At 35.2% G+C, this 25,049-nt stretch overlaps 1 protein-coding gene across 3 annotated transcripts in view; it reads left to right on the forward strand.

Moving 5' to 3' along the window:
• The first annotated feature begins 26 nt into the window (after positions 1-26).
• CEPT1 (choline/ethanolamine phosphotransferase 1) overlaps positions 27-25,049 on the forward strand; it is a 34,646-nt gene continuing 9,623 nt past the window's right edge. Inside the window, exons 1-5 of one of the 3 annotated variants that reach the window (XM_058538769.1) lie at positions 48-151; positions 7,319-7,728; positions 12,974-13,121; positions 14,551-14,692; positions 20,724-20,808. In XM_058538769.1, the coding sequence (XP_058394752.1) occupies positions 7,390-7,728; positions 12,974-13,121; positions 14,551-14,692; positions 20,724-20,808 (714 nt within the window). In that variant the 5' untranslated portion in view covers positions 48-151; positions 7,319-7,389. Of the gene's footprint in view, positions 152-7,318; positions 7,729-12,973; positions 13,122-14,550; positions 14,693-20,723; positions 20,809-25,049 lie in introns of all 3 variants that reach the window. The other 2 variants (XM_058538768.1, XM_058538767.1) reach the window with 2 other exon arrangements.

The raw sequence follows: 25,049 nt of genomic DNA on the forward strand, positions 1-25,049 counted from the left end.
CGTTCGGACGCTGTATCCTTTTACGGCAATCGCGAAAGTGTCGTGAACGTGCTGCTGCCGATCAGAGTCACCCAGTCGGCTTGAGTCGGAGGTCTTACTTGTAGGGGTGTGCTTTTTGAGGTCGGGGTAAGGCTGCGGGGCTCGGTGTTGGGTAAGCGACCAGGATGTGAAGGACGTGTGTAGGAGTCACGACTCTCAAGAGGGGTGGAAGGAGGGCTGCATGCTCTAGGGTGGGGCATTGGGTTATAGCTGTGTATGGAGTCGCGCGAGGCGAACGCAGTTCTTTCTCGCGCAGGGTGGCCTGGCGCGCGGGGCTGTGGGGAGGGCGAAGGGCGAGTGCCCCTCTGGCCCCGGGTGGAGATTGAGGTGGCGAAGTGCCAGCGCGGGAGCCGGGAGTCGTGGTGGGGAGAACCTCGGCGGGTCAGGGCTGGGCGGGCCGAGGACTGGGGGCGCTGCCGGCCGGGAACCGACCTTGCCTGTCAGGTCCACACCATCCTGCTCCGGTGCTGCCGAGTCCACAAACCGTGTTGCATCCTTTGCCGGGGTTGCTTTTCCTTTGGAATGCGGTGCTGGTGTTTCGTGGCTGGGCCACTCTTTTTGGTCAGCAACTTTTCTAGAAATTTCAGCGTATTTTGACAAGCTCTGAGATTGCCCGCTAGGGTTCGTTTCAGCAGTGTGTTTAGGAAAGAGAAAGGACAGGAGGGTTACTGGTGTTTGCAGGTAGTCCCAGGAACACTGGATGAATGAGATCTTTACTTTTAGCGGCGTTTAACTTTTCTCCAATTCGGTGCTTGGCGTTTTTGCGTCATTTTTACTGTTTTGCATCGTTGGTATTCTATATATACTTTTGTCTGAAGTCTCTTAGTTCATTAGTGAATCCGTATTACCATAGTAGGCAAATGCATGGTTATTTTGCAACAAATATTAGCATCTTATCTTGTATGTGGACAAAGAATAAAGATTCTATTTCTATTCTCGAACTAGTAGTAATGTGTTCCATGTGTGTATTGAATTGACTAATAACACAAGTTAGACTGTAGTAAGAGCATTTAGAGCATTATTACTTTAGAACCGTTGATATTCACATAAAATTCCAGAGATTGAAGTTCTAAAAGCATTTTGCGGAGAAAAACTAGTCAAAGCCCCTTGTACAACTTGTTTTTACAACTCTTCCGTTTAAGAAATGTTAGATAAATCTGCCTCTTGTATTAACCTTTTCCACACAGGCATCTTTATTTGTTATCCAGTTAACAGCTTATTACTGAGTATTTACAACTGTGGTTTCATAAATTCGTTCTTCTTCTCTCACACCTCATCTCTCTTTAAAATTACGTTATAAGCACTATTAAATGTTTGCTACATAGCGCTAAACTTTTTTTATAATCCCAGGTATATTTTATTATGTAGTCGATTTGTTTTCTAGGCAGCAGTAGAGTTATTCTTTAAGCTGGCTAAAACTGCTGGTGATGTTTTTTTCTGAGGGCTCATGCTGTGCTGTCTTTTTTAAGAGAATAGGAAAATAATCTATAAAATGCTAGGCTTTTGCTTTTTTTTTTTTTTCCCCCTGGAGGAAGCAGTTTTCTTTTTATAAGGAATGCAAGATTTTACTTGAGCAAAACAGTAGATCTAAATTGTATTACCCAGTACTGTTTCTGCTTCCAAGTCTGCTGAAAAGGCTTTTGTTTTTGCTAACTTGTTCAGTGTATCACTTGTTAAATAATGCTGAATGAAATCCTGTGATCCTGTTAGTTTTCTTTTTTTCACTTGCTTTTTGTAATTTGCTCTGCCTCCCAAATAGTGTTGGCCCTTAGTATTTTCGTTTAGTAGTGCCGTAAAGGTTGGAAAGAGCTGTGTAGTCACCAATTCCTGTGAAAAGACTGTAAATGTACTGCTAAATCAGTGCAGCTCAAAACTTGGCACTCTTAGATCTGGGGGGATGAGAATTCTGGAATTTCACACTACTGGTTGGAGATTGTTTAAGCTTACCTTATGCTCTGCTGAGCAGTTGGAGGTTTCTTTTTTAGTGTGGTACTTGTCAGATATTCTCCAATGAACACAGGAATAATGTAGGCAGCATGCCCTTATCCTCAGCTGCTATAAGCACAGATGTTCTACGTCATAGATTTGAGGTCCACAAACTGTGTGAATTTTAGTAAAATATTCATTAAATATCTCTGGTTATATTTTTGTACCTCTGTTGGACTTTTCGTATAAATGTTCATGTCTGCACACAGAAAATTCTTTATTAGACTGTATGTCTCCCCTCCTCTGGACTCCTACAACAGTTTGTTCACAGCATGTTATAACTTTCTTGTTTACAAGACTCCCTCCCTATCATTCTTTTGAGCTTCTTGAGGGCATAGACGGCATACAGTAGTCCCTTCTTATCCACAAGGGATACATTCCAAGACTACCAGTGGATGCCTGAAACTGTGGATAGTACTGCACCCTATGTATTACTGTTTTTTCTTATACATACATACCTATAGTAAGGCTTAATTTATAAATCAGGCACAGTAAGAGATTAACAACAATAGCTAATAATAAAATAGAACAATTATAACAATATACTGTAATAAAAAGTTATGTGAATGTAGTCTCTCTCAAAATATCTTATTGTACTGTACTCATTCTTCTTGTGATGATGTGAGATGATACAATGCCTACGTGATAAGAGGAAGTGAGGTGAATGACATAGGCATGTGACTTAGCGTTGGGCTACTGTTGACCTGACGGTACTTCAGAAGGAGGATCATCTAGCTGTGACGATGTTGATGGGTGGATGTCAGGAGCAGAATATGTCGATGATGGTTGGGGATCCAACTAGGGGATGATTCACATCCTGGGCGTGATGGAGCGAGATTTCATCACGCTACTCAGAATGGGGTACAATTTAAAACTTATGAATTGTTTGTTTATGGAATTTTCCATGTAATATTTTTGGACCATGGTTGACTTGGGTACTGAAACTGTGGAAGGCAAAACCGCGGATAAGAGGGGACTACTATATTTCAATCTTTCTGTTTCCTCAGGGTCTAGAACAACTAGGTGCTCATTAAATACTAGCTGACTCATATGTGTTCGTTGTTCCACAAATAAGTACTGATTACCTACTTAGTGTTAGGTATGATATGAGATTCTGGGAAAAGAATGTTAAGACAGGCATGGCCCCTACACTCATGGAACTTACAGACCACTGTGTGGAAAAGACAAAAAAAACAACACACAAAAAAAGTTCAAAATGTGATAAGTGCTATGAAGGGAGCAGCACACCAGAACCAGGTTATAGCAGAGGACGGGAATTTGCTGATTACAAGTGGAAAGGTTACAACAGCTATAGGACTCTGATCAATATTATTGTTAACTGAATTCCAGGTGATGGGAATTTTTTTACAATTTAAAATACTTTTACTGTTATGATTTATGAAAATGTATCCTCAGTTGACAAATAGGCTGTGCTACAAAATTACAGGTTTCTTTATAAGCTCGTTGATGGCTTTCCATAATATCAATAGAATCTCAACTCCTTGCCGTGATCTACAAACCTCTGCATTGTCTGGCTTTTCAGACTTCATTTTATCCCACTCTTCCATCTGGTGTACTACTGTCCAACCATAATGATCTCTAAGGTATCTGAACAAGACAAGCTCTTTCTTTCCTCGGGGCCTGTTCCCTTTTCTTGTACTGTTCTTTCTCCTGCTCTTGGAATGGTGAGCTCCTTCTCTTCCTTGGGATTTGGTATAAATGCCACCTTTTCATAGACTTCAACCACCTTATCTAAAATGTGCACTCCCCAGCTATTTTCTGGCTCTGCACTTTGTTTTCCTCAAAGTACCCATCATAATGTGTAATGTTATTTGCTTGTTTACCTGTTTTTAGTTATTTCCCCATTGGACATGGGAGCTGGGACTATGTCTGTCTTGTTTACTGTGCTCAGATATTGGCTGAATGCATTTGGAACTTGAAATCCATTTTCTCATAAAAACCTATTACTGGTGGCTTGGTTTCTAGGCTATCCAGCAATCATTTTAATTTCATACATTAATTTTTTTAGTTCCTTGTAGTGTGACAAGAAAAGGATGTTTTCTCCTCACCCTTTTGGGTGTAGGCCTGACTCCAGATAAAAATTTCAAGTGGCTAAAATAACTTTTGTAATATTCATACGTCCTTTCTATATTCCCATCCCACATCCTTTTTCCCTTTCTCTCCATATAGTCCAATCTTCCTATTGCAGCCACCTACCCTATCCTGCCTCCTTGAGATATGCTTGCTTTTCATTTACTGAAATTCAGAAGCTCCTGTTTTTTCCTGAAATGGTTTTTATGGCAGTAGCCTCTAGGTCTCAGGTATGATGGGAGGAAGAAAGAGCGGAGATGGATATGTGGCAGTATGTGTTGAAAGCAAAGTAGCTATCTGTGTCAGGGGCTACATGTATCTGAATTTATATTTGCAATCTTGTTGCTAATAGCTTTACAGATACAATGTTGCCAAATTGAAATGTTCAGAAACTCATTGGCTTTTTTTCAAGTATGGATTATATAATGGCTAGATCTAGAAAGGTTTGTCAAAACGTAGATTTTTCTAAAAGAGAAATAGAAGCTAAAAAATAAAAATATAGGTCAGAGGAGGAAAACACTCGGAAGGAAAGTATCAGTTTATCATACAGTCCTGCCAAATGCTCAAACCTAAAACCATTAGGATCACTTGCTTATATAGCTGTTTAGTGCCAAAAGCAGGCCAGCACTCTCAATATGTCACCTTTTTTTTTTTTTTAAACAATAGGAGAATGGAACACTACAATAATAAAACATGAATTGAGTTGGCTAAACTTTTTTTCCCATTTTAAGTGGAATTCTATAAGAGCTGATTGGTTATAGCTCACCAAATATGAAAATGCATAATTCAATTTAACTATAGAAAATTTGGCTACTGTAAAGCTAAGTATTTTGATGGTTATCAGTCTGTAATTTAATCTAAAATGATCTTGTAACCAGTTGTTTGACATTATATAAATATTGCTTAAAAACAATTTTAAGGGGCGGGCCCTGTGGTGTAGCAGTTAAGTGCATGCGCTCCGCTGCTGGCAGCCTGGGTTTGGATCCCGGGCGCGCACCGATGCACCGTTTGTTCAGGCCATGCTGTGGCGGCATACCATATAAAGTGGAGGAAGGTGGGCACAGATGTTAGCCCAGGGCCAGTCTTCCTCTGCAAAAAGAGAAGGATTGGCATGGATGTTAGCTCAGGGCTGATCTTCCTCACCAAAAAAAAAAAAAAAAAAAAAAAAACTTAGTTGCTTTGTGATACAGTTGGGTGTGTGGAAAAATTCTTTGAAATAAGCTTTTCATTTGCCTTGGTTTGAAAATTATTTCAATGTTTTTATTTCAGAGCACTTCAGTTAGTCAAATTGTGACATTGGTGGTTCTTTTGAGTTTTTCGAGAATTTATTTAAAACATTTAATGACTATAATAACTATTTTTCTGAACTAATTATTGAGATACCTGATTGAGATTTTGGATGCCACTTTAGATCATTAGTGACATTGATATTCTGGAATTTGTTATTTATGGGAATAGAGGGAAGAAGTGCTGTGCATGGTTTGATACTAGGTACATTGTTGAGATGTCCTAGACCCTGTATCACATTCTATATTCCCATAGTTCAGCATTTCTGGGAATTTCATATTGCATTCTGGATAGCTGTCTACCAAAGAACTCTCTTGGTTCAATGCCACTACCGTTTTTCATTCTATTAAGGTTATTCCTTTTTTTAAATAATCCTCTTATGACTTCTCTTCCTCCTGCTCACTAACCATGAGTTTCCCACAAGGTTCTTAATTCTTTTCCTTTTCTCTTCATAGTTAATCCCTTCAAGACCTTTTCTATTTTCTAGCCTTTAGCTAGACTTTAGCTTCTAAGTCAATAACTTGAAATTTTTTTCTCTTACTCAAACTCCAGTCATTTGATTTTGTCTAAAACATCTCTACTTGAAAGTTGCATGTGTGTCTTTACTACCCTCATCCCCAGATCCTCTCACATCCCCCTGCAAAAGCCAAAATAACTGATTTTCCTTCCCAACCCTCCCTTTTGACAGTAGTACCACTAGTCTCTGACTGTTGATTCCTTTTTTCTTCTGCTCCTTCACCCCTCATTTCTAATCCCTAAATACTTTCTCTTGATTCTTCCTTCTAAATAGACATTACTTATATTGACTGTCTTTCATATTTCCATTTTTACCACCCTACTTTAGGCCCTCACCACTTCAAACCTTTGAGGTCACCATACTAATTTTTAAGTGTTCTCATTATTTTCTCCATTCTAATGAATATATGTATTTATCTTATTCATCTTGAAAATACACTTGTCATTATTTTCTTACGTTGCTTAATAATTTATAATAATTATGTTTTCTCTAATCTTTTCTAAGTCAAGTGCAAGTACTTCAGGGATTAAACCTGTGTCCTTTATGAACAATCATCACTTAATGCACCTATACTTTTAGTTTTACTACCTCAATTCATTACGTCACTCTGCTAATACATATATACTGTCCTCTTATGGTTAATTTTTTTTCATTGCTGTTTATTCCCGCCTGGAATACCATCTATATCCCTCTCCACTAATAAGTTTTATCTTTTAATTTAGCTTAAACAGAGACCCTGTGTTTGTTTGAACCTCACTTATTAGCTGTATGAGCTTGGGCAACTTAGTTAGTCTCTCTGTGCCTTAGTTTCATTTTCTATAAAAATAGGGATAATTAATAGTCCTTACATTCTAGGGTTGTTGTGAGGATTAAATGAGTTAGTATATAAAAATGTGCTTAAAGTGTTTAGTAGATAGTAAGTGTTCAATAAATGTTACCTGTTAGCATTAAATAAAAATCTAGTTTAAGACTCATTTTATTCAAGTCATTCCTCTAATATTAATACTAATTTGCTAGCTATCTTTGAGTATGCCTTTGGAGCTCGGTTTCCATATATGTGAAATGATTAGGTCATTTCAAAGATTTGTTCCACTATACTGAAAGCAGTGTGAGATAGAAAAAAAAGGAGAATGAATTTTGAAACCAGACAAACCGTGAAGTAACAGGAAACATATTACTATTAAAATCGTTTAAGACTTTTCACTTAATAAGGGTGAGGTTATATGACTTCTTTTGGCTCACACCACCACTAAGAACTAGAACTAAAAATAGATCCCTGGTTTTCTGATCCCTATTTGATATGTATTACTCTATTACCAGTTTGATTTTTTTTTTTTTTAATTTACTGATATTGATATGAATAGTGGCTGACAAATGTATCTTTTTTTTTTTTTTCAGGTAAAGACAAGCCATAAAAAGCTATAAAACAAGACACATTATTTTCTCCAAATAAAAGAAAACCAAGACCCATGAGTGGGCCTCGGTCAGCAAGGAAACGATGTGGAGATTCTCACCCGGAGTCCTCTGTGGGCTTCGGGCATATGAGTACTCCAGGGTGTGTATTAAATAAATTGTTTCAGTTACCTACACCACCATTGTCAAGACACCAACTAAAACGACTAGAAGAACACAGATATCAGAGTGCTGGACGGTCCTTGCTTGAGCCCTTGATGCAAGGGTATTGGGAATGGCTAGTTGGAAGAGTTCCTTCCTGGATTGCCCCAAATCTCATCACCATCATTGGATTGTCAATAAACATCTGTACAACTGTTTTATTAGTCTTCTACTGCCCTACAGCTACAGAGCAGGTAAGAGGAATTTCTTAACAATAAATATGAACATTTGTTATATACCAGAAACACTGTAATTGGGATTTTTAGGTTCTTTTAGCTAAAAATAAGATAACCTGACAGCTATTCGTCAACTGTTTTAAACTATCCTATCACACATACTGTTAATAAAGCTAATAGCTAAAACCTAGTTTATACACTATGCTTATGAGAAACCAGAAGCGAAAGGTTGACTCTGATCCTAGTAGGTAAATTAATATTAGCATGGATTAACATGTAAAATGTTCCTTTTAAAATCAGTAAATCTCAATTCTTTACAAAAGAGTTTTACCCCATTTTTTAAAAATGGCTGAATAAAGTCTTAGCAAAGTTTAAAATGATCAGAGAAAAAAGTCTCTGGTAGTGAGATGGCATGGCTGTAAATCAGTCTTATCACAGGTGTTTTCCTCAACATTCCAGGGAGAATTTTTGAATATCCCTTTTCTCTTCCTCTTAAAACATAGTGGCTGATAGACTTCAGGTATATCTCTATTCTAACAAGGCAAAAGAAGTGTAAGAAAAAGTCAATATAGTGTATTTCCTGTTCTGTATCCTGCTGTGGCTGACGTTAAGAAAGGAAGTGTGGTATTGCTAACAAAGAGTCTCTTCCTGGGCCTTCTCAAATACAAATCTTTCTACTGCTGTTCCCTTTTTTACCCTCTATACCCGTTATATAGAATCAAAACAAACTAGAGCCCTTTATCAGAATGGGTAAATTGATGTTTATTTCTTTGGTTTTAAAATTTCCTTGTCAAAAGGTGAACTAAAGTAGTTAGGTAGATGAAAGAGCATGAGAAACATTTGTTGTGCCTGTGTTAATCAGAGTGATCAGTCACAGAGAACCCAAGAAGATAGAAGGCGATCCTTATCTAAAGGTCTCAAAAGTTGCTCTGAACCATATGAAATCATAATGACCACAACATTCTTTGTCTTGTTTTAAGCTTGAAGTAATTTTTTTATTTAAAAAGTAGTCTTTTCAGATGATTTGTCCTTTGAGATAAAATTATCACCATCCAACCCTCTAACTTTATTTTCATCAGTTCATTTGTTTCCACATATAGCTTTTAAAGTAAACAGCTATTGAGGGTCACAGTTACCTCTAAAATATGTTTTGGTATTCTTTTTTCTTATTCCAGATGCTCATTTTCCCTCACCCTTGAATACCTTTATTTCCTCTTATACTGTACAAATACAGTCCATACAGATTGTTTGGATGTATTTCTGGTTTTCCCTCGTTTTCTTAACTCTTGTGCTTTACATCAATCAGGAAGCTCAAAAAACAAAAACCAGTGTGATCATTTAAAAATATCTTGGGAGTCTTTATCACGTGTCCTTTGAGCTGTTTACCTGTGGCTTACTTGAGGACATGACAGCTACTTCGAGAGGAATTTGGTCCAGATCTCACACATCCATAGAGATACAGCAAACAACAGGGAAATGGGTTGATTCCATTGGAAGCCTTCCAGTAGACCTAAGCGAATTCCAGGATGGACATCAGGGAATGAGAGCAGGTTCAGAGGTAGCTCAGCCACTAATAGTCATTTATTGAACACCGAAGGTGTACCAGGCACCATGTTCCCTATAATAGTTTTCCTCAGCTTCTGTTCTCAAGTGATTTGGAATTATTGGAGTAACCCTAGAGTTCGGTAAATCTTTGGGGAAACTTCCACAATAGGGACTACTCTAGTCACAGAGAACTTTTCAGAATTGCTGCTGGGAGGAATCAAGGTGGAATATGATTGAGCCACTGTTTGTTGATCTGCAGGGGAAGGTAGTGTCCAACAAAGGCTATGCATGGATGTGTTTATAGCTGCATGGTAGAAATCCTTGTTAGGCTTAGATCAGAACACATTAAAATAGGTCATGGCTGTCTTCCTTGATATGCTCTTATTATCTCTCTGATCTTCAGTAAGTTATGTAAAATCTCTAAGTCACAGTTTATTTATCCTTTTAAATCTTATTTTGTAGTATTATGAAGGTTAAGTAAGATCATGTATTTAGAGTGCTTTGCATATAATGCTCAATAAGTGGTAGATGGTTATTATTTCATTGGTCCAAAAGATTAGGTTTATAACCTATTCTTCCTCATAACCCCCCTCCCATTCCTAATTTCCACTAATAATATATTATGTATAGAATCATGAATTCATCTAAGTCCTTATTGAACTTCTCTTACTTTTTTCTTTATGAGTGTTTTGGAGTCAAAGGGTTAAGTTTATTACCCAGGGACATTCTCATTCATTATAACTCTAGTTCTTTTGGGCTTTATACCGGTGGGTGAGCATGAAATTTCGTGTCTACAGGTATTATGAACTTTCCATATACTTTTTACGTTACTGGGTTTTTTTTTAATACATTAGAGTTTCAGAATCCAATCTTTCTAGTAGAAAGGAATGTCACTATTGCAATGGTTTCAGCTGAGTTTGTAACTAATTTTCCAATAGAGAAGAAAGGAAAATCAGACCTTATTTTTCAAACTCCTAAGGTAGAAATGTAGACTTCTCCCTTTTTCTATGGAATACCAAAATATCCTCATGATCTATTTCTGTTACTGTTTAAACTTCATCAGCTAGTAGCTTTGGTTTTAGAATCAAAAGTTAATTTAGAATTTATCTTGCAGCTTGATGTGTGTTACATATGCTTGAGTTACCCTTGCTATGTAAGACAGATAAAGAAAATTGATGTTATCTGTTTTATACACAGGAAAACCAGAACTGAGCTATATACTGTTACCCATAAGAGCACTATCAGGTTTAAATGTTTTAGAATATGATCATAAGAGTCTTTTGTTTTAATGCTCATTTGTTTTTGTTTTTATATTGCTAAATTTAATGCTTTTGATTTAACTCACTTAAAAACTTGTTAGATTTTTTTTAATATAGAAAAATGGAAAGAAAATTAAAATGGCACATTGCCCATAATCTCAGGGAAAAAAAAAATCACTCTTCAGCATATGCATATATTTGTGTGTATATAAATCCCTCAGTTCTGTTTCAAAAGCTCAGTAAAATCATATGTTTCTTAGAATTTCTCACCTGAGTTGACTCGTATAAGAACATCTCTGCAAGCTTTTGCAAGTTAGTTAATTGCCGGATTGTGATAAGATTATTTGCTTATGCTGGTTCTTCCCCACCCACCTATCAGGGTGTAATGGTTTCCTGATTGATACATGAGTTCCTTCATTTATTCCGTATGTCCCACAGGCTCTTAACCCAGCTGAGACCATACTTATTCCTGAATGAGAAGGCTTTCTTTTTAAAACTCTTCTGAGGGTTGTGAACTAATGGGAACAAGGAAGAAATACATAAATGTTAGTTGAATATTCTACAGATTCACAAGAGGAAAGAAAAATCCAAAGACAAGAAGGCTTTGCTCCCTCTTTCTTATATATGTAATTACTATCTTGTTGTTTTCTAGGATTATGTGTGTACTAATAGTTGAAGTTGTCTGTTCCAGAGTAACGCTTTGCCCCATTAAAATCCTAATTAGACCTTAAGAAGTCCCTAACTTTCTAGTCCCCTAACACAGTACTATTCAATATAAATTTCTATGATGATGGTAATGTTCTGTGTCTGTGTGGTCCCGTATGGTAGCCATAGCCACATGTGGCTATTGAGCACGTGAAATGTACCTTGTGCAAAAGAGGAACTAAATTTTTGGTGTAATTTTAATGAATTTAAACTAAAATAGCCACACATGGCTAATGACTACTATATAGGACAGTACAGCTCTAGAGAGTTATTAGAGTCCTTTAACAACAACAAGCAGTAGACCCAAAGTCTAGAAGATGGGGTTCTTAGTCCCAAGGTTAATCACTCAGTCCAGTGTGCTTGCATGTAAACTGGTTAGATGACCGCAGTTATTGCTTTGCGGGTTTGTAACTCTGGCTTAGGGGAGGTATATACTATGGTCCTTTTAACAGCCTCAGTGTCCTAAAATGTGAGACTCCAAGAAAATGTTTGAGAGAAGATCTTTACCTTTAATAACTGAGAAGTAAATAGATCTCTATCAGAGAGAAACCTCTTTGCAGTGCAGAACATATTGAATATTATTTGCAGCTCTGAGCATTTAATACAGTTTGACTTAATAACCAATATCTGAGAAAATATCTTGTGATTATAAAAATTTTTCATGGCTTGGGCATGGGAAAATAGTGAAAAGAGATACAAAACACTCTTCTCCATTCTTAAGGAGAACAAATCAAATAGAAGCTCTTCTTTTTTTAATGCACAACATTTAAATTCAGTATTAGTGCTTCAATTTCCATCTGGGAAAAGAGAAACTATTCTTTGAATATGTGATCATAAATATTTGAAAAATAATGTTCTAAGCATTCTGTGTACTAGATCATCATTTCCCTAGTCTTGTTCCATGGACATTAAAGAAGTGCGTTTAAAAATAAGTTACACGCAGGGCCGGCCTGGTGGCGTAGTGGTTAAGGTTGCACATTCTGCTTCGTCGGCCCAGGGTTTGCCAGTTTGGATCCTGGGTGCAGACATACTCGCCGCTCATCAAGCCATGCTGAGGTGGTGTCCCACATAGAAGAACTAGAAGGACCTACAACTAGGATATATAACTATGTACTGGGGCATTGGGGTGAAAAAAGAAAAAGAGGAAGATTGGCAACAGATGTTAGCTCAGGGCCAATCTTCCTCAAAAAAAAAAAGTTACATGATCAAATAAATTTGGAAAATGGAAGCATATTGTGTCCTCTTCTTGAATATTCACAGTGTTCATTAACATTATTAAGTGCTGAAAGAAGTCCTGCAGTAGAGAAGTCTGTTTAACGTTGTTTAATCTGGTGTTTCCCACATGGATTTAGCCTGGAAATTTTTTTTCACGTAGTAACCTGTAAACATCTTGAAAGATACAATTGAGGAAAACTGTATTAGATTATTCCATTAATTGACTCAGGATCTAAAAGTTAGGAGGAGTCTTACGGAAGTTACCTGGTCTGATCTCTAGTGGAACTCCTCTAGTACCCTTGTGAAGTAGTTGTCTAGCATGTGCTTGAGCACCCTTCCAAAACAGGGAGTTCAGTTCTTTTACAGTTCTGATTGTTTAGATGTTTTTCATTATGTAGTACTTGCGTCTTCTGCCCCATAGCTTCTAACCAATACTTCTCCAGAGAAGGAAGATAAAATATCTACAAGGAAAACTGTATGAGCCGAACATAGGAATTAACATGTCTTAATACTCTTGCTTTTCTTATTTTACTTCACAGGCACCGCTGTGGGCATACATTGCTTGTGCATGTGGCCTTTTCATTTACCAGTCTTTGGATGCCATAGACGGGAAACAGGCAAGAAGAACCAATAGTAGTTCTCCTTTGGGAGAACTTTTTGATCATGGTTGCGATTCACTATCAACAGGTATTGTTGATTTTTTTTTTTTAGTGTTAATGATTAATAGTGATAAAAGGAATGTAATAAACAGTGTTAGAATAAATAAGTTTATGGTGTCATAATAGTTATCAGAGGAAGTAATTTTGTATTGTTTTAGTATTTTCAAAAAACTATAAATCTGGTTAATATTTGTTCATTATTGTCAGTATTGGGAAATTAAGTTAATTTCTACTTATTTTAACCCTAAATATTATTGTTTTGGCACCTGTTGTTTTTAAAATCTTAGGGCATAATTGTTATCATTAAGAAACTCATAAATTATACACGAGAGTTCAATAGTAGAAGACTAAGAAATTCATAGTCTTTATATTTAAATGGATATTATGTAGACATTTAAAATTCTCTTGTAGACTTGGAGTATAAGTGTATGATAATGGGCTTGGATGAAAAGGCTCAAAAAAAATACATCAAAGTACTAGCAATAGATGAGTTACTGTAGTTAGATTATAGGTGATCTGTCTTCATTTGTACTATTTTTAAAATAATATTTCAGTAATTTTTTAAAGGGAAAAAAGATTTAGAAACTGAATGACAGTTTCTAACTAGTCTTCCTGACAGGAATGCCCCTGCTCACATACACACACACACATTTATTTTTATTTAGTTCTTGTTGGTTTCTTGTCATTTGGCATAGCATTTAAAATACTTTAAAAGGAACAAACAAAATAGTTGATAGTTCTACCTTGTGACCTCAGATTTGCAGATGTAGGTGCGTGCTAAAATCATTGTGTCAGTGTACGCTGACTGCAGCTTTCTTAGTAGAGAAGGAACAGCTAAGCTCTTATAACTTTTAAGACTCAAGAAAAACTCAAAACTTCCACTAAATAAAGGCTAGTTGGACATCTCGAAAGGCTATTTTGATTTAATTCGATGACAGCAGAATGATAAGTATCCTTTTTTTAATTTTAAGTGATGATCATTTTTGGGCTGTAGTTTGAGTTCCAAACTTTTATAGGAAGACTTTGCTATGTATGTCACTCATAATGGTGTTTGCTAAATAAGAAAAGGCAGCTGTCAATCTGAAGCAGGTAGGTCCCTTTGTGATTATCTAGGCCTTTTGCTTTTCTTTCTTTTTGACTCTCCACCTTGTAATTTTTTTACTGCTAATTAGTACGCTGTCGCTAAGTTGGGAGAATACTCTAAAAAATGCTAAAGTATTTTAATAGCTTTCAAGGACCTTGGTTCCACTAAGTGGTGTAGTGAAAGAAGAGATTCAAATTATGGAGTGAAAAATAATGTAAAAGATTATATCATACTTTCCTGTTACCATAGATAACGGAGAGAAGATTGTACATTCACGGCATATCTTCTTTTTGCCTCGTCTAAAATCATTTCCAGCTCAGTTAATATTTGTTGTTCAGACTGTTCAATTTTCATTGTGATCCTTCTTTTGCAGTTTTTGTGGTTCTTGGAACTTGTATTGCAGTGCAGCTGGGGACAAACCCTGATTGGATGTTTTTTTGTTGTTTTGCTGGAACATTCATGTTCTATTGTGCACACTGGCAAACATATGTTTCTGGAACATTGAGATTTGGAATGTAAGTAACACTTAATGATGACTTTGTTTTCTCTTTAAAATATAGAGAATGTTGCTTATAGGTATTTGAGTATTAGAAATTGATCAAATCACTAAATTAGTAAATAAAGGAAGTTTAAAACCCTCATTATTATAGCTATTACCTAGTAGTCGCTATCATGTATCCTTCTATCACACTTTTTAAAAGGAAATATTAGAACTTCCCAACCAGTATGTTTAAAGCAATATGAAAAGCAGTAGCCTCTCTTCACTTATATCCACTTGTCTTTCCCTCCAACAAATTCACTTTCCTTTTTCCTACCGTTAATTCACTTTAACTCTGTGTTTTATTTTGACATATGAAATGCATTTTCAGGAAAGAAAAAATGGTTTATGGGAGCAAAGAGCAGCTCTTATCTCTAAATATCATAGCTTAGAGTTTAGTCTTTTCTATTGTTTTATTTATAAGTCTATGAAAATCTGAGCTCTTGATAATTGACATGAGCACATCATATAGATTATTATTGCCAATAGAATGTCTAAGAATTTAAAAAATTATATACAAACTCCTTTCAAACTATAAAATGAATAGTTTCTACCTGGTGATCAGTACTTTTCCATAAATGCCTAATGAGAAAACCAGTTTAGGAGGCAAAGATTGGAATTCACCAACTGGTATTGAATTAAGTATCACAGATCCTATTTACACGGCTCAGATTAGTCTTTTATTTTTTTCATGGTGTAGGATTAAAAGAGAACGAACTTGAGAAAAGACTGAATACTTCATGAAATGTCAAAATAAAAATCTCTGATAGCAAATGATAGGAGAACATCTTAACCTAGTCTCTAATTAAGAAGAATCATTAATGGGATTTTTTAAATTTAGATCCCTAATAAACTTAGTTTTCTAGGCCTTGAAAAAGCCAGAACGCATAGAAATTCAGCTGTTCCCTACAAGTTAAGTTCAGATGATTTTTGCTAAACATATTTAAATAGATTTTAAGATATTCTTAACTTATGACAGTAACTGAATAGTTATTAATACTTTGGATGTTAACTAAAAGACATGTCAGAATAATTTCAAAATAAAGGAGTTTACAGAACATATTTAAGGCTCGTCTTAAGGTGGTATCCTTATTATAAGTGACAGTAGTGGACGTGAGTGTCCAGTTGAAAACTGTCTGCCTGTGCATTCATCAGCAGTTTACAAAATAATCAATACTCAAAAAATATTGAAGATTTCTGATATAAAAAAAGCAGGAATTGAAAATATTATGTTCAGATGTTTTTTCTCAATATTGTTTTCATAGCCTTTACTTTATCTCATTAATGTTTTCATAGTCTTTCTCTGCATTAGGTAAGACCACAAAATATAATAGACTTCTGAGATCACTTGGTTTGCCCTAATTCAGTCATAATTTTTAATGATGTTACTGTTTTCAAAAATAGCAGAATTTTTTTTTCAAGTTAGATTTTATTTTTTTTTTTAATTTTTTGTTTATTGCAATAACATTGGTTTATAACATTGTATAAATTCCAGAATTTTTAATATCTGGATTTCGCATAGTTTATGTTTCATTGGTTTTTATCTCACAGTTAACTTTCAAGCCCTTATTTTCAAAGCTTATTTATCATCTAGTCCTAATTTATTCTCTTTCCCTTTCAAGTAAAACGGCACCAACCATATGGTATGGGAACTGAGGGAAGGAAAGAGAATGAACCATGGAAGCAAGGGAAGAGTAAATAGACAGTGTTTTTAAGGAGCGATTTGATATCACAGCTTCCTTTTTGCCAGTCTTAGAATTTCCCTTGTGGTGTATTCTTTTGACGAAATATGTACTTGGAGAACTGCAAGCAGTTCCATATTGTTAGATCATAAGATGCCTGTAGGGAGGTGGCAGGAGATAAGGCTGGAGAAGATCCAGAAAATTGAGGGCCTTCTGTGTCCTGCCAAGAAGTGTGGACTTTTATCCTGAATCTGTGGGGAACCTTTGTAGGATCTAAATCAGGGAAATGACAAGAGTACCTTTTGGAAAGATCAGTTTGGCAACATTTCAGAGGGTGAATAGGAGTGGGCTGTGGCAGAAGTAAGGACTCCCTTTAGAAGGCATCAGCATGATTAATGTGAGGAATGATGAAGTCTGAAGTAGCACAATGACTGCTGTTGAAGAGAAAGGGATAGGTTGGAGAGATTTAAGAGGTAGAAACTATAGGACACAGTCTCTATTTGGATATGGAGAGTGAGTGAGAGAGCAGAGACTGGAATGACTCCCAGATCCCCTCCTTGAGTGGTTGGAGAAAGGCACTGCAGGAAGAGGAACCTATTTGAAGGGATAGTTCTGTCTAGAACATGTATGTGAGGGATTTTAGGCATTCAAATAGAATAAGAATAGCAGAAAACCTAGAGAGCAAGCCTAGAAAAAGCCCATGAAAATTATTGAACAGCCAGAGTAGGAGGAGACATACCAGAATGAAAAGCCAGAAGAGGGATGAATTTCAAAAGAGAACAATGCTAAATGCTGCCAAGACTCAAAATGAGGACAGAAAATTGTACATTGAATTTGGCAGTATGAAACCATCCAGAGTAGTTTCTCTGTAGTGATGGAGTAGAAGCTAGATTGTATGGGGTGAAATGTGAATGGAATAAATAAACACAAGTTAGTACAGGTTACTTATAAAATGTGAGGCTATGATGGGAAGGAGTGAGGCATCAGTTAGAGGAGAGAACATGGGCTCAAAGGAAGGAGGGTTTTGTATTTTTAATGGGGAAGGTTTAAGGATATGGAAGAAATTGACTAGAGAAGAGGTTGAAGATACCTGATTTATGGAGCTAGACTGCTGAAAATGCAGGACCAAAGAAGTTTAGGATAACAGGCAAGAGGGTCCCACTGAGACTGTAGTGCTTCCTTACAATAGTGTGAAAAGATATCTGGAAATATTGAGGCCACTTTGAATTTAACATCTCAATTTAAATTAAATATTAGTATTATAAGGGATTTGTTTTGATTTGGGAAAATTGTATACAATTTTCTGAAATCTTGCATTCACGTTAAAGCAACACTGAATTTATTTTTTTAAGTTAAAAGCAAGCTGTAACAGTCATAGAAATATGCTGTGAGTTCTTTACATTTAAGGAGATATTTATCAAAATACCAATCTAATCGAGGCATATGGAATAAAATAGATATTCCTAAAGAAGTCTTAAAATGCCATTTTAGATTTCACATATTCTTTTCAAGAGCAGATAGAATAGGCAGATGTATAATGGGTTAAATATTGAAATAAAGTTTGTATGTGTAGAGGAGAAAGTCTAAATTTGTTTTGTTTAATTAGGAAAGAACAAGGTCAACTCTCAAATGTAATTTGAGTAAAGAAATTTTTAAAAATCATTTACTTTTTCTTACTCCTTAGAGGAAAATGAAAGCAGCCTTAGGCTCCTTAGGAATTTTATTTTAAAACATTTTTATTTTAATTGTTTTATTTTGATGTCTACACACATTAGTGAAAAAAATCAAGATTTTTTTTTACATATAATAAATTCAGTTTATACATTTAATAACCTTATAAAATAGTATGTTTGCCAAATAAGAAATTTTTATTGTTTTTCTTAGTCTCCTAATGTCACTATTTTTAGTCGCTATTAAGTTTGCTCATAGTGTCTTAAACAAAAATAGGCACAGTAATTTAATTCATCCATAACTAAATAATTTCCATTTAAAGTCAGATATTGTGAGAAAGCCAATGTGATTTGATATCACACTGAAACCTTCCCTGAAATTATGAGTTATATCTTCCAGCACTTTGCTCTGATCACGGCTACAAGCTGCCTTGCACAGAGAATATTAGTACCTGTCACATCTAGACAGACCCCTGTCCTCGCAGTGCTTCTGGACTGAGCAAGTAGAGATGTGGTGGATGTGAGTACTGCTCATTGGGATCCTTCCAGACCCAGCTTAGCCCTTTAGGATTTTTCTTAGCCTGGATGTGAAAGAGGGAAATGGGCTTAGAGGCTGGAACTTCGTAGAAGGATTGAGTCAGTGGAAGAAGATAAGAATTATGAGTTGCAGCTTGTTTGTAAACATTTGTAAAATATTCTTAAAAATGTATATGGATTGTATTAAATGGAAGAGTTCACATTTCCTCTCTTAAGTCTTAAACCTTCTATATCTAGGTATTTTTAAATATATAACTTGTAAATGTATGTATGGAATCATTTTTATCAATTAAATGCTTAGAAACCGTAAACAATCTTTAATAAAACTATATTTATGCAAAACATCGGCCTTAAAAAACACCTTCCACACTGTGAAAGGTAGAACTCTTACTTAAATTATCATTTCATTAAAAAAAAAATAGTCAAGTTATCATAGGAAAAAAAAGGAAAGAAATTATAATAAATTAAACTTAGGCCAGTATATCTTGCCTTAAGTATTATCTCCAAATTATCTTGTCTATATATCAGCTTGGGCAAGGCCCGTAACTTTCATGGGCCTCGTTTCCTAATTTGTAAAATAAGAGTTTTGGATTAGATGATATCTAAGATTTCTTCTATGAGTCTATTAATTTTACAGGTGTTATTTCTAATGTACTTATTATTTATAATTATAGCAGGCAGAATATTTATCTTCACTTTATCACATTTTTCAATTCATGCTTCTAAGGTTTCATATTTACGTTACCTAAAAACCCTGCCACCAAACGTTTATTTCTATGTAAGTAAATAACTTCTGACTTTTTCTTTTCTATAGTTAAATGAAAAAAGTTAATAGGCTATGTAGTCTACTGGTGGTCTGATAAATCCGGTTCATCTTCTTACCCAAAGGACCTCTAAAGAATAAGTATTTGGAGAAAAAAAAAAAAGAATAAGTATTCAAGACCTCTTAGTAATTAAAAACTATTGTCTGTTAATGTATAATCCACTTTTAGGAAACTTCCTATTGAATGCCTGTGTAGGATCTGCATATCTTTAAATGTTTAAGATTTATCACGTGAATTATTAAATACCAGAGATTTTCCTTTTAGTTTCTAGTTTCCTTATCCTTTTTTTTCTCAGCAGTGATTCATTCATTTGTACTCTGCCCATTTTAATTTTATTAAATTATTATAGATAATATCCTAAAACAACTGTTTGTATTAATGTAAAACCTAGATTGCTGTTTTGACTCTCAGATCATCAGATAAAATCGTGGACCTGTGTCTGTCTCATTAGCATTCCTCAGTTCTTAATTTGGATTATGTAGCTTTGATTCAAAGCCTATTTTATACTGCTACTCTTTTCTGTCACTATCTGTGTTCCAAAACTTCTTTAGTGATTGAATTGGATGTTTTACTTATTTTTACCACTAATAAACTAATCCAGTGTAGTAGCGAGTTATAATGCTGGTGTGGAATTAAGAAATGAGAAAGAGGAAAAAAGAATAAGATTCTGGACTAAAGATTCTCAGGAAACAGGACAAAGAGATGACCAGTTTGATTTTTGCTCTAACCGTATCCAGAGAAGTCACTCACACCTTCCCACTTGCCCTTTCCATGAACATGTACCGATTTTACTGAGATAGAGAGGGAGGAGCGTGATGAGGTATGGGGCATCGAAGGGGTGTGAGACGATTAGTGGTTTTTCACACACATAGGTGACTATCCCTTGGAGCTTCTGGGAAGCACTCCTATCCACAGGGAAGTCTGGATAGGCTCTGGCACTGAAGGAACCCATGTCACAGACAGTGTGACTATTTGGCAAGTAGTGTTTACCATTCCTAAGTAATTGAGAGTTGACGTTTTTACTTCTAGTGTTTCCAACTGCCTATTTACAAGTCATTTATTCAGTGTGTTACAGTTTTGATTTTTAAACTTTTCTACTATTTTGATTTTGGTAAGAAATATACATGTATACATAAGGATAGTAATAGTACTGTATAAATTGTATCATTGAGTCTTTAGATGTCTTTATGGAGAATGCTACCTTTTAAATCTGTTTTTGCTACCTGTTTTAGTAGGGCTCTTTAGCAAAAGCTCTGAGTAAAGTTATTTTGAAATGTTTGTTTCCTTGTGCATAGACTCGATGTTACAGAGTCCCAGATCATAGTTATAATATTCCAGCTTCTCACAGGAACCCTGGGACCTTGGTTCTGGAACTTCACGGTAACTGCCAGAATATTCTTGCTGTCCAATGAACAATGGTGTGAACTCAATCAAGACAGCACCTTTGTCATGCACAGAGTAATTAAAAAACAGAAAATCAAAAGTCCTCTTGGTGGTATTTCACAGACAAACAGGTTATTAAAAAACAAATTTTAATATATAATAGGGCAATAAAAATCCACCCTATTAAACAAAATTTTTTGAAAAGTAATATTTCTAGTGATTTGATGCTGAAAACAATCCTCTCTCCCATTTACCTACTATACCTAATATCATTTTTGCTCTATGTAATATTCTTAAAACAAATACCTTTCCACCATTAAATAGAATTTTTTTGGTATTTATATTTTGAAAACAGAATAAAGCAAGCAGAGTTTTCCTTAGGTAAGTTGAGAGGACTCTGTAGTAATGTGGGAAAGATTCTGTTTCTCCTCGTGACTTCTTTAGTGTATCCTTTAAGCAATCTAATACTAGTTCTTCTGCTTCTATTTTCAATGATCTTGGTTTTTTAAAAAATTAATGCTAGAAGCTATTCTTACTTCTGTTTGTTTTGTTTACTGTTTTCTTCTCTTTTTGTGCTTTTAAAACTAAGTATCCTTAGCTTTTCATGTTACTGTAGTCATCCTTTGAATACCCTCCTTTTTCAGATTTTGGGGGGTTTTTTAGGAAATACATATTTTCTTAATGCTAAGAGTAACGTACCTTTTTTCTCTCATATTAGAATTATAATTTTGACTTTATGACTTTTAAAAGTTCAAAAGATTTATTAGGAAAAGGTTTATTTACAAGAAAAATAGAGCTTAGATTCTATTATTTTGCAGTTCAGAGTGTGTTGGGGAACTGTTCACATGGACACCTGACAGATCATTCTAGCAATACCAGACTGCATTAGATTTCCTACAATGATTTCTGAAAGGTATCTTGCAACATTGTAAATCCAGTTATTCAGTGGCAGTAATGATGGCTTTGGGGACAAACTAATAGTGAAGGATATTCTACATCTTTTTTTCAAAAATCTTGGAATGTGGAGAGTACTGAGAAGTACTATAGGCATGTTTTAGGAGCAAAACTAAAGCCATTTTCAATTGAATTTACAATGTATTTGCATAATTATTTGTGAGATTCCCTCCTAGAGTAGAATAATGTGCATAGTTCAGGAAGTGTCATTCTTTAGCACCCCTTTACGCTTAACCTGTCTTCTGGTACTTTCTCCAAAAACCTAAAGCTTTATGCTCACTGCAGTTGTCTAGATTTATAATTTTTGATAGCTCATTTATTATTAATTATACTCACCATAGATCTTTTCCACCAATGTTCTTAATGAAATTAATAGTCAAGATATTGACGGTTATTATTTCCTTTCACCTTGTTTGTCTGTGTAACAAAGTGCCCTATATTTATAGAGCCCTTACTATTAAAATGTTTCCAGAAACTAGTGCATTTGAATTTTAACATCATGAAAATGTTTTGGAAATATGTTTTTTTTTCCTCCAGATATACTGTCTTCACTTTTACCAGTTGCTAATTTGCAGAGATTTTCTTTTGCTTTTAATATTTGTTGCTTTAACTGATTTGGTCATTGAAGTGAAATTGTCAGACGTACTTTTTTTTTTTTTTTACAAAGTTCAGGGAAAAAAATAGGCTTCAGAAAGAGTTGCTCTTTCTAATTCGTTTCCTATTTAATTTATTAGGATCTAAACTTCTTATGTCAGCTATTGCTTGTTGTAGTCTCCCATTTTAGGGAAAATTGTGTTAGAATATGATAAGCATCATCCTGAAATGTGTGGACATCTTAGTGATAGCAAGTTAAACACATATGACAGATGTTTGTCCCGGTTGATTAGTAGACTAAAAATTAGAAGGGTTTTAGCACTGTGTAGGAGCAACACTTCCAATTTCTTTCAAAGGTTCTGCCACTTATTTTCTTTGTTATACCTTGGAAAAGTCATTTAACCTATCTGACTAAATTTTCTCATCCATAAAATGGTGGTAATAGTCCCCACCTCCTAAGATAGTTGTGAAGATTACAAGAGTCAAAAATGTAATGTGCTAACTACAGTGCCTGGCATGTAGTGAGTGTTCATTGTCATTACTATTATATTAATTTTAAGACCTGTATTAGTCACTTCCAGATTTCTTCTGGAATTGATTGTGCTAGTTTGAGAGGAAGAATATGTCCGTGATCCCTTTATTTAACTCCAAGATTATTACTGAATGAGGTGAGAGAACTCTTCTAATTCTTCTGTTTGCAAAAGTGATATGATAGGCTGCCCCTTAAATTTGACACCTAAACTTTAGCTCCTCTTAGAGGACTTGTTCTGTTCTAGCCTTTGGCTGTTTTCTCTTCTTACTCAAACTTACTGGGTAGGTTGTTGTGTTTTTGTTTTTTGATTTTTTTAGTCTTCTGAGATAATCTAAAGATCCATATGTCATTCATGTGGTAGATAATACTGTTTTAAATAATGCAGCTTATCTCAGAAATAGATGCTTAGACTTTCTCTTTATATAACACTGGAATTTAAAATCCTCATAGTTATTGCTTAGCTGAACAGTTAATGTAATTTAACAATAATCTGAGCTTGCCATGCCCAGTTTGCCCCTTATCAAAAGTGGAAAGTAAAATATCAGAAGGCAGTATGTTGAATTTCTAGACTAATCTTCATTCGAGTCTACCAATACTTTACCCCACCCATGGTATTTCTGGTAAAGTGTGTAATGAACACCAAATTCTGGTTATGCATGAGTTCCCTAGAACTTCAGATCCATTTACAAAAAATTGCAAATCTGTTGTTAATAGCAATCTGATCCTTTAATAGGATTCCACATACCTTCAATGACTTTTTAAACAAAATGCTTCTTTTTAAATTATGGCTTACAAGTCAAATTGTACAAATCAGAGTTTCTTCGACATTGTGGATTTAGCCCTAGTGCATATTCTGTGTTAACCAAGCTAGTAGCCAATCCAAATTATAACACAGTTGTATTTAGTATGTATAGCTTAACAAAAATTTATGTTTATAAATTAACTGCAAGTATATCTTTGAAATGCATATGTCACATGTAGAAGAACAATACATTAAATTGTCTTACTTCTGATATTAGAGAGGAAAGAGACATAAAAAATTCTGGGAAAAGATGATTAACATACTTATCAGCTCCCACAGAATGTCAGTTAAATCCTTTCACATCCCTCAGTTAATACTGAATCTTGGCATTTAAACCAAATGTATTTGTTAGATATTTCTCTGAACACTGAGAACTGAAATTGAAACATTCAAAATAGAAATTTTTTTTGTAGTTAGCTAACTTAGTTTGGAGCTGTTATACCTCTTAATCACTTGTAAAAGCTGTACTTCTGATGTAATAACTGCCCTGATGAGGGAGCTTTCTAAGCTACCTTTCTGTGGTGATGAAGGCCCCCTGGGATCCTCACTCCAGCTAGAGAGATTCTCTGTTACCTGTTACAAGCTAAAATTACTCAGATTCATTTAAGATGCCTTGATCTCTTTACGTTTTAATCAGTAGACCATTAGGATGTTGAAGGGAGTGATGGGCCCAAAGGATTTAATATGAGTGTTGAAGGTTATTTTGACTGTGGACTGCCACACTTACAGCCTCCCCATCAGAAAAATGGGAGAACTAGTCTCCACTACTGGTGGAGACTTCTTTCCATTTTTCTTCTGTGACATCTTATGTGACACCCATCAGAACGTTGTTTATTGCTGGCTTGTTGTATTTAAGTGTGTTCTGACCAGAGTACTCATTATGGATTATCTGCAGCAACTGGGGAAGTTCTTTTTGTCCTTTGACAACCTAAACTAAAGTAAAGTAGAAATAGGATTTAAACAATACCAGTCAAGATATTCAAATAGCTTCATGGTTACAGAAAATTATGTTTATCATCATCTAATTTTCCCCCTCTGAGACTTTCAGGCTGTGGAAATCGAATGGTATAGATATGAGATTTGTTTTCCCTTATTTCTTTTTAAAAAAATCACTCTGGTGTTTTGGATGCTCTTCTACCACATATCCTTTGTGTCTAGAAGGGCTTATTTTTGGTGTAGTTGTGGAGGTTGGTTTTTTGGTTTTTGTTTATGAGAAATAATCCCAACACTTGGGAGTATTATTTACCCATGTTATTATTTTCAAAATAATAATAATAAGGAAGTGATTACAGAAATACCAAAGTCCTGCCTTTTTTTTTTTTTTTTGTGAGGAAAATCAGCCCTGAGCTAACATCC

The sequence above is a fragment of the Diceros bicornis genome, chromosome 4 (genome assembly GCF_020826845.1).
Source record: "Diceros bicornis minor isolate mBicDic1 chromosome 4, mDicBic1.mat.cur, whole genome shotgun sequence".
NCBI lineage: Eukaryota > Metazoa > Chordata > Mammalia > Perissodactyla > Rhinocerotidae > Diceros > Diceros bicornis.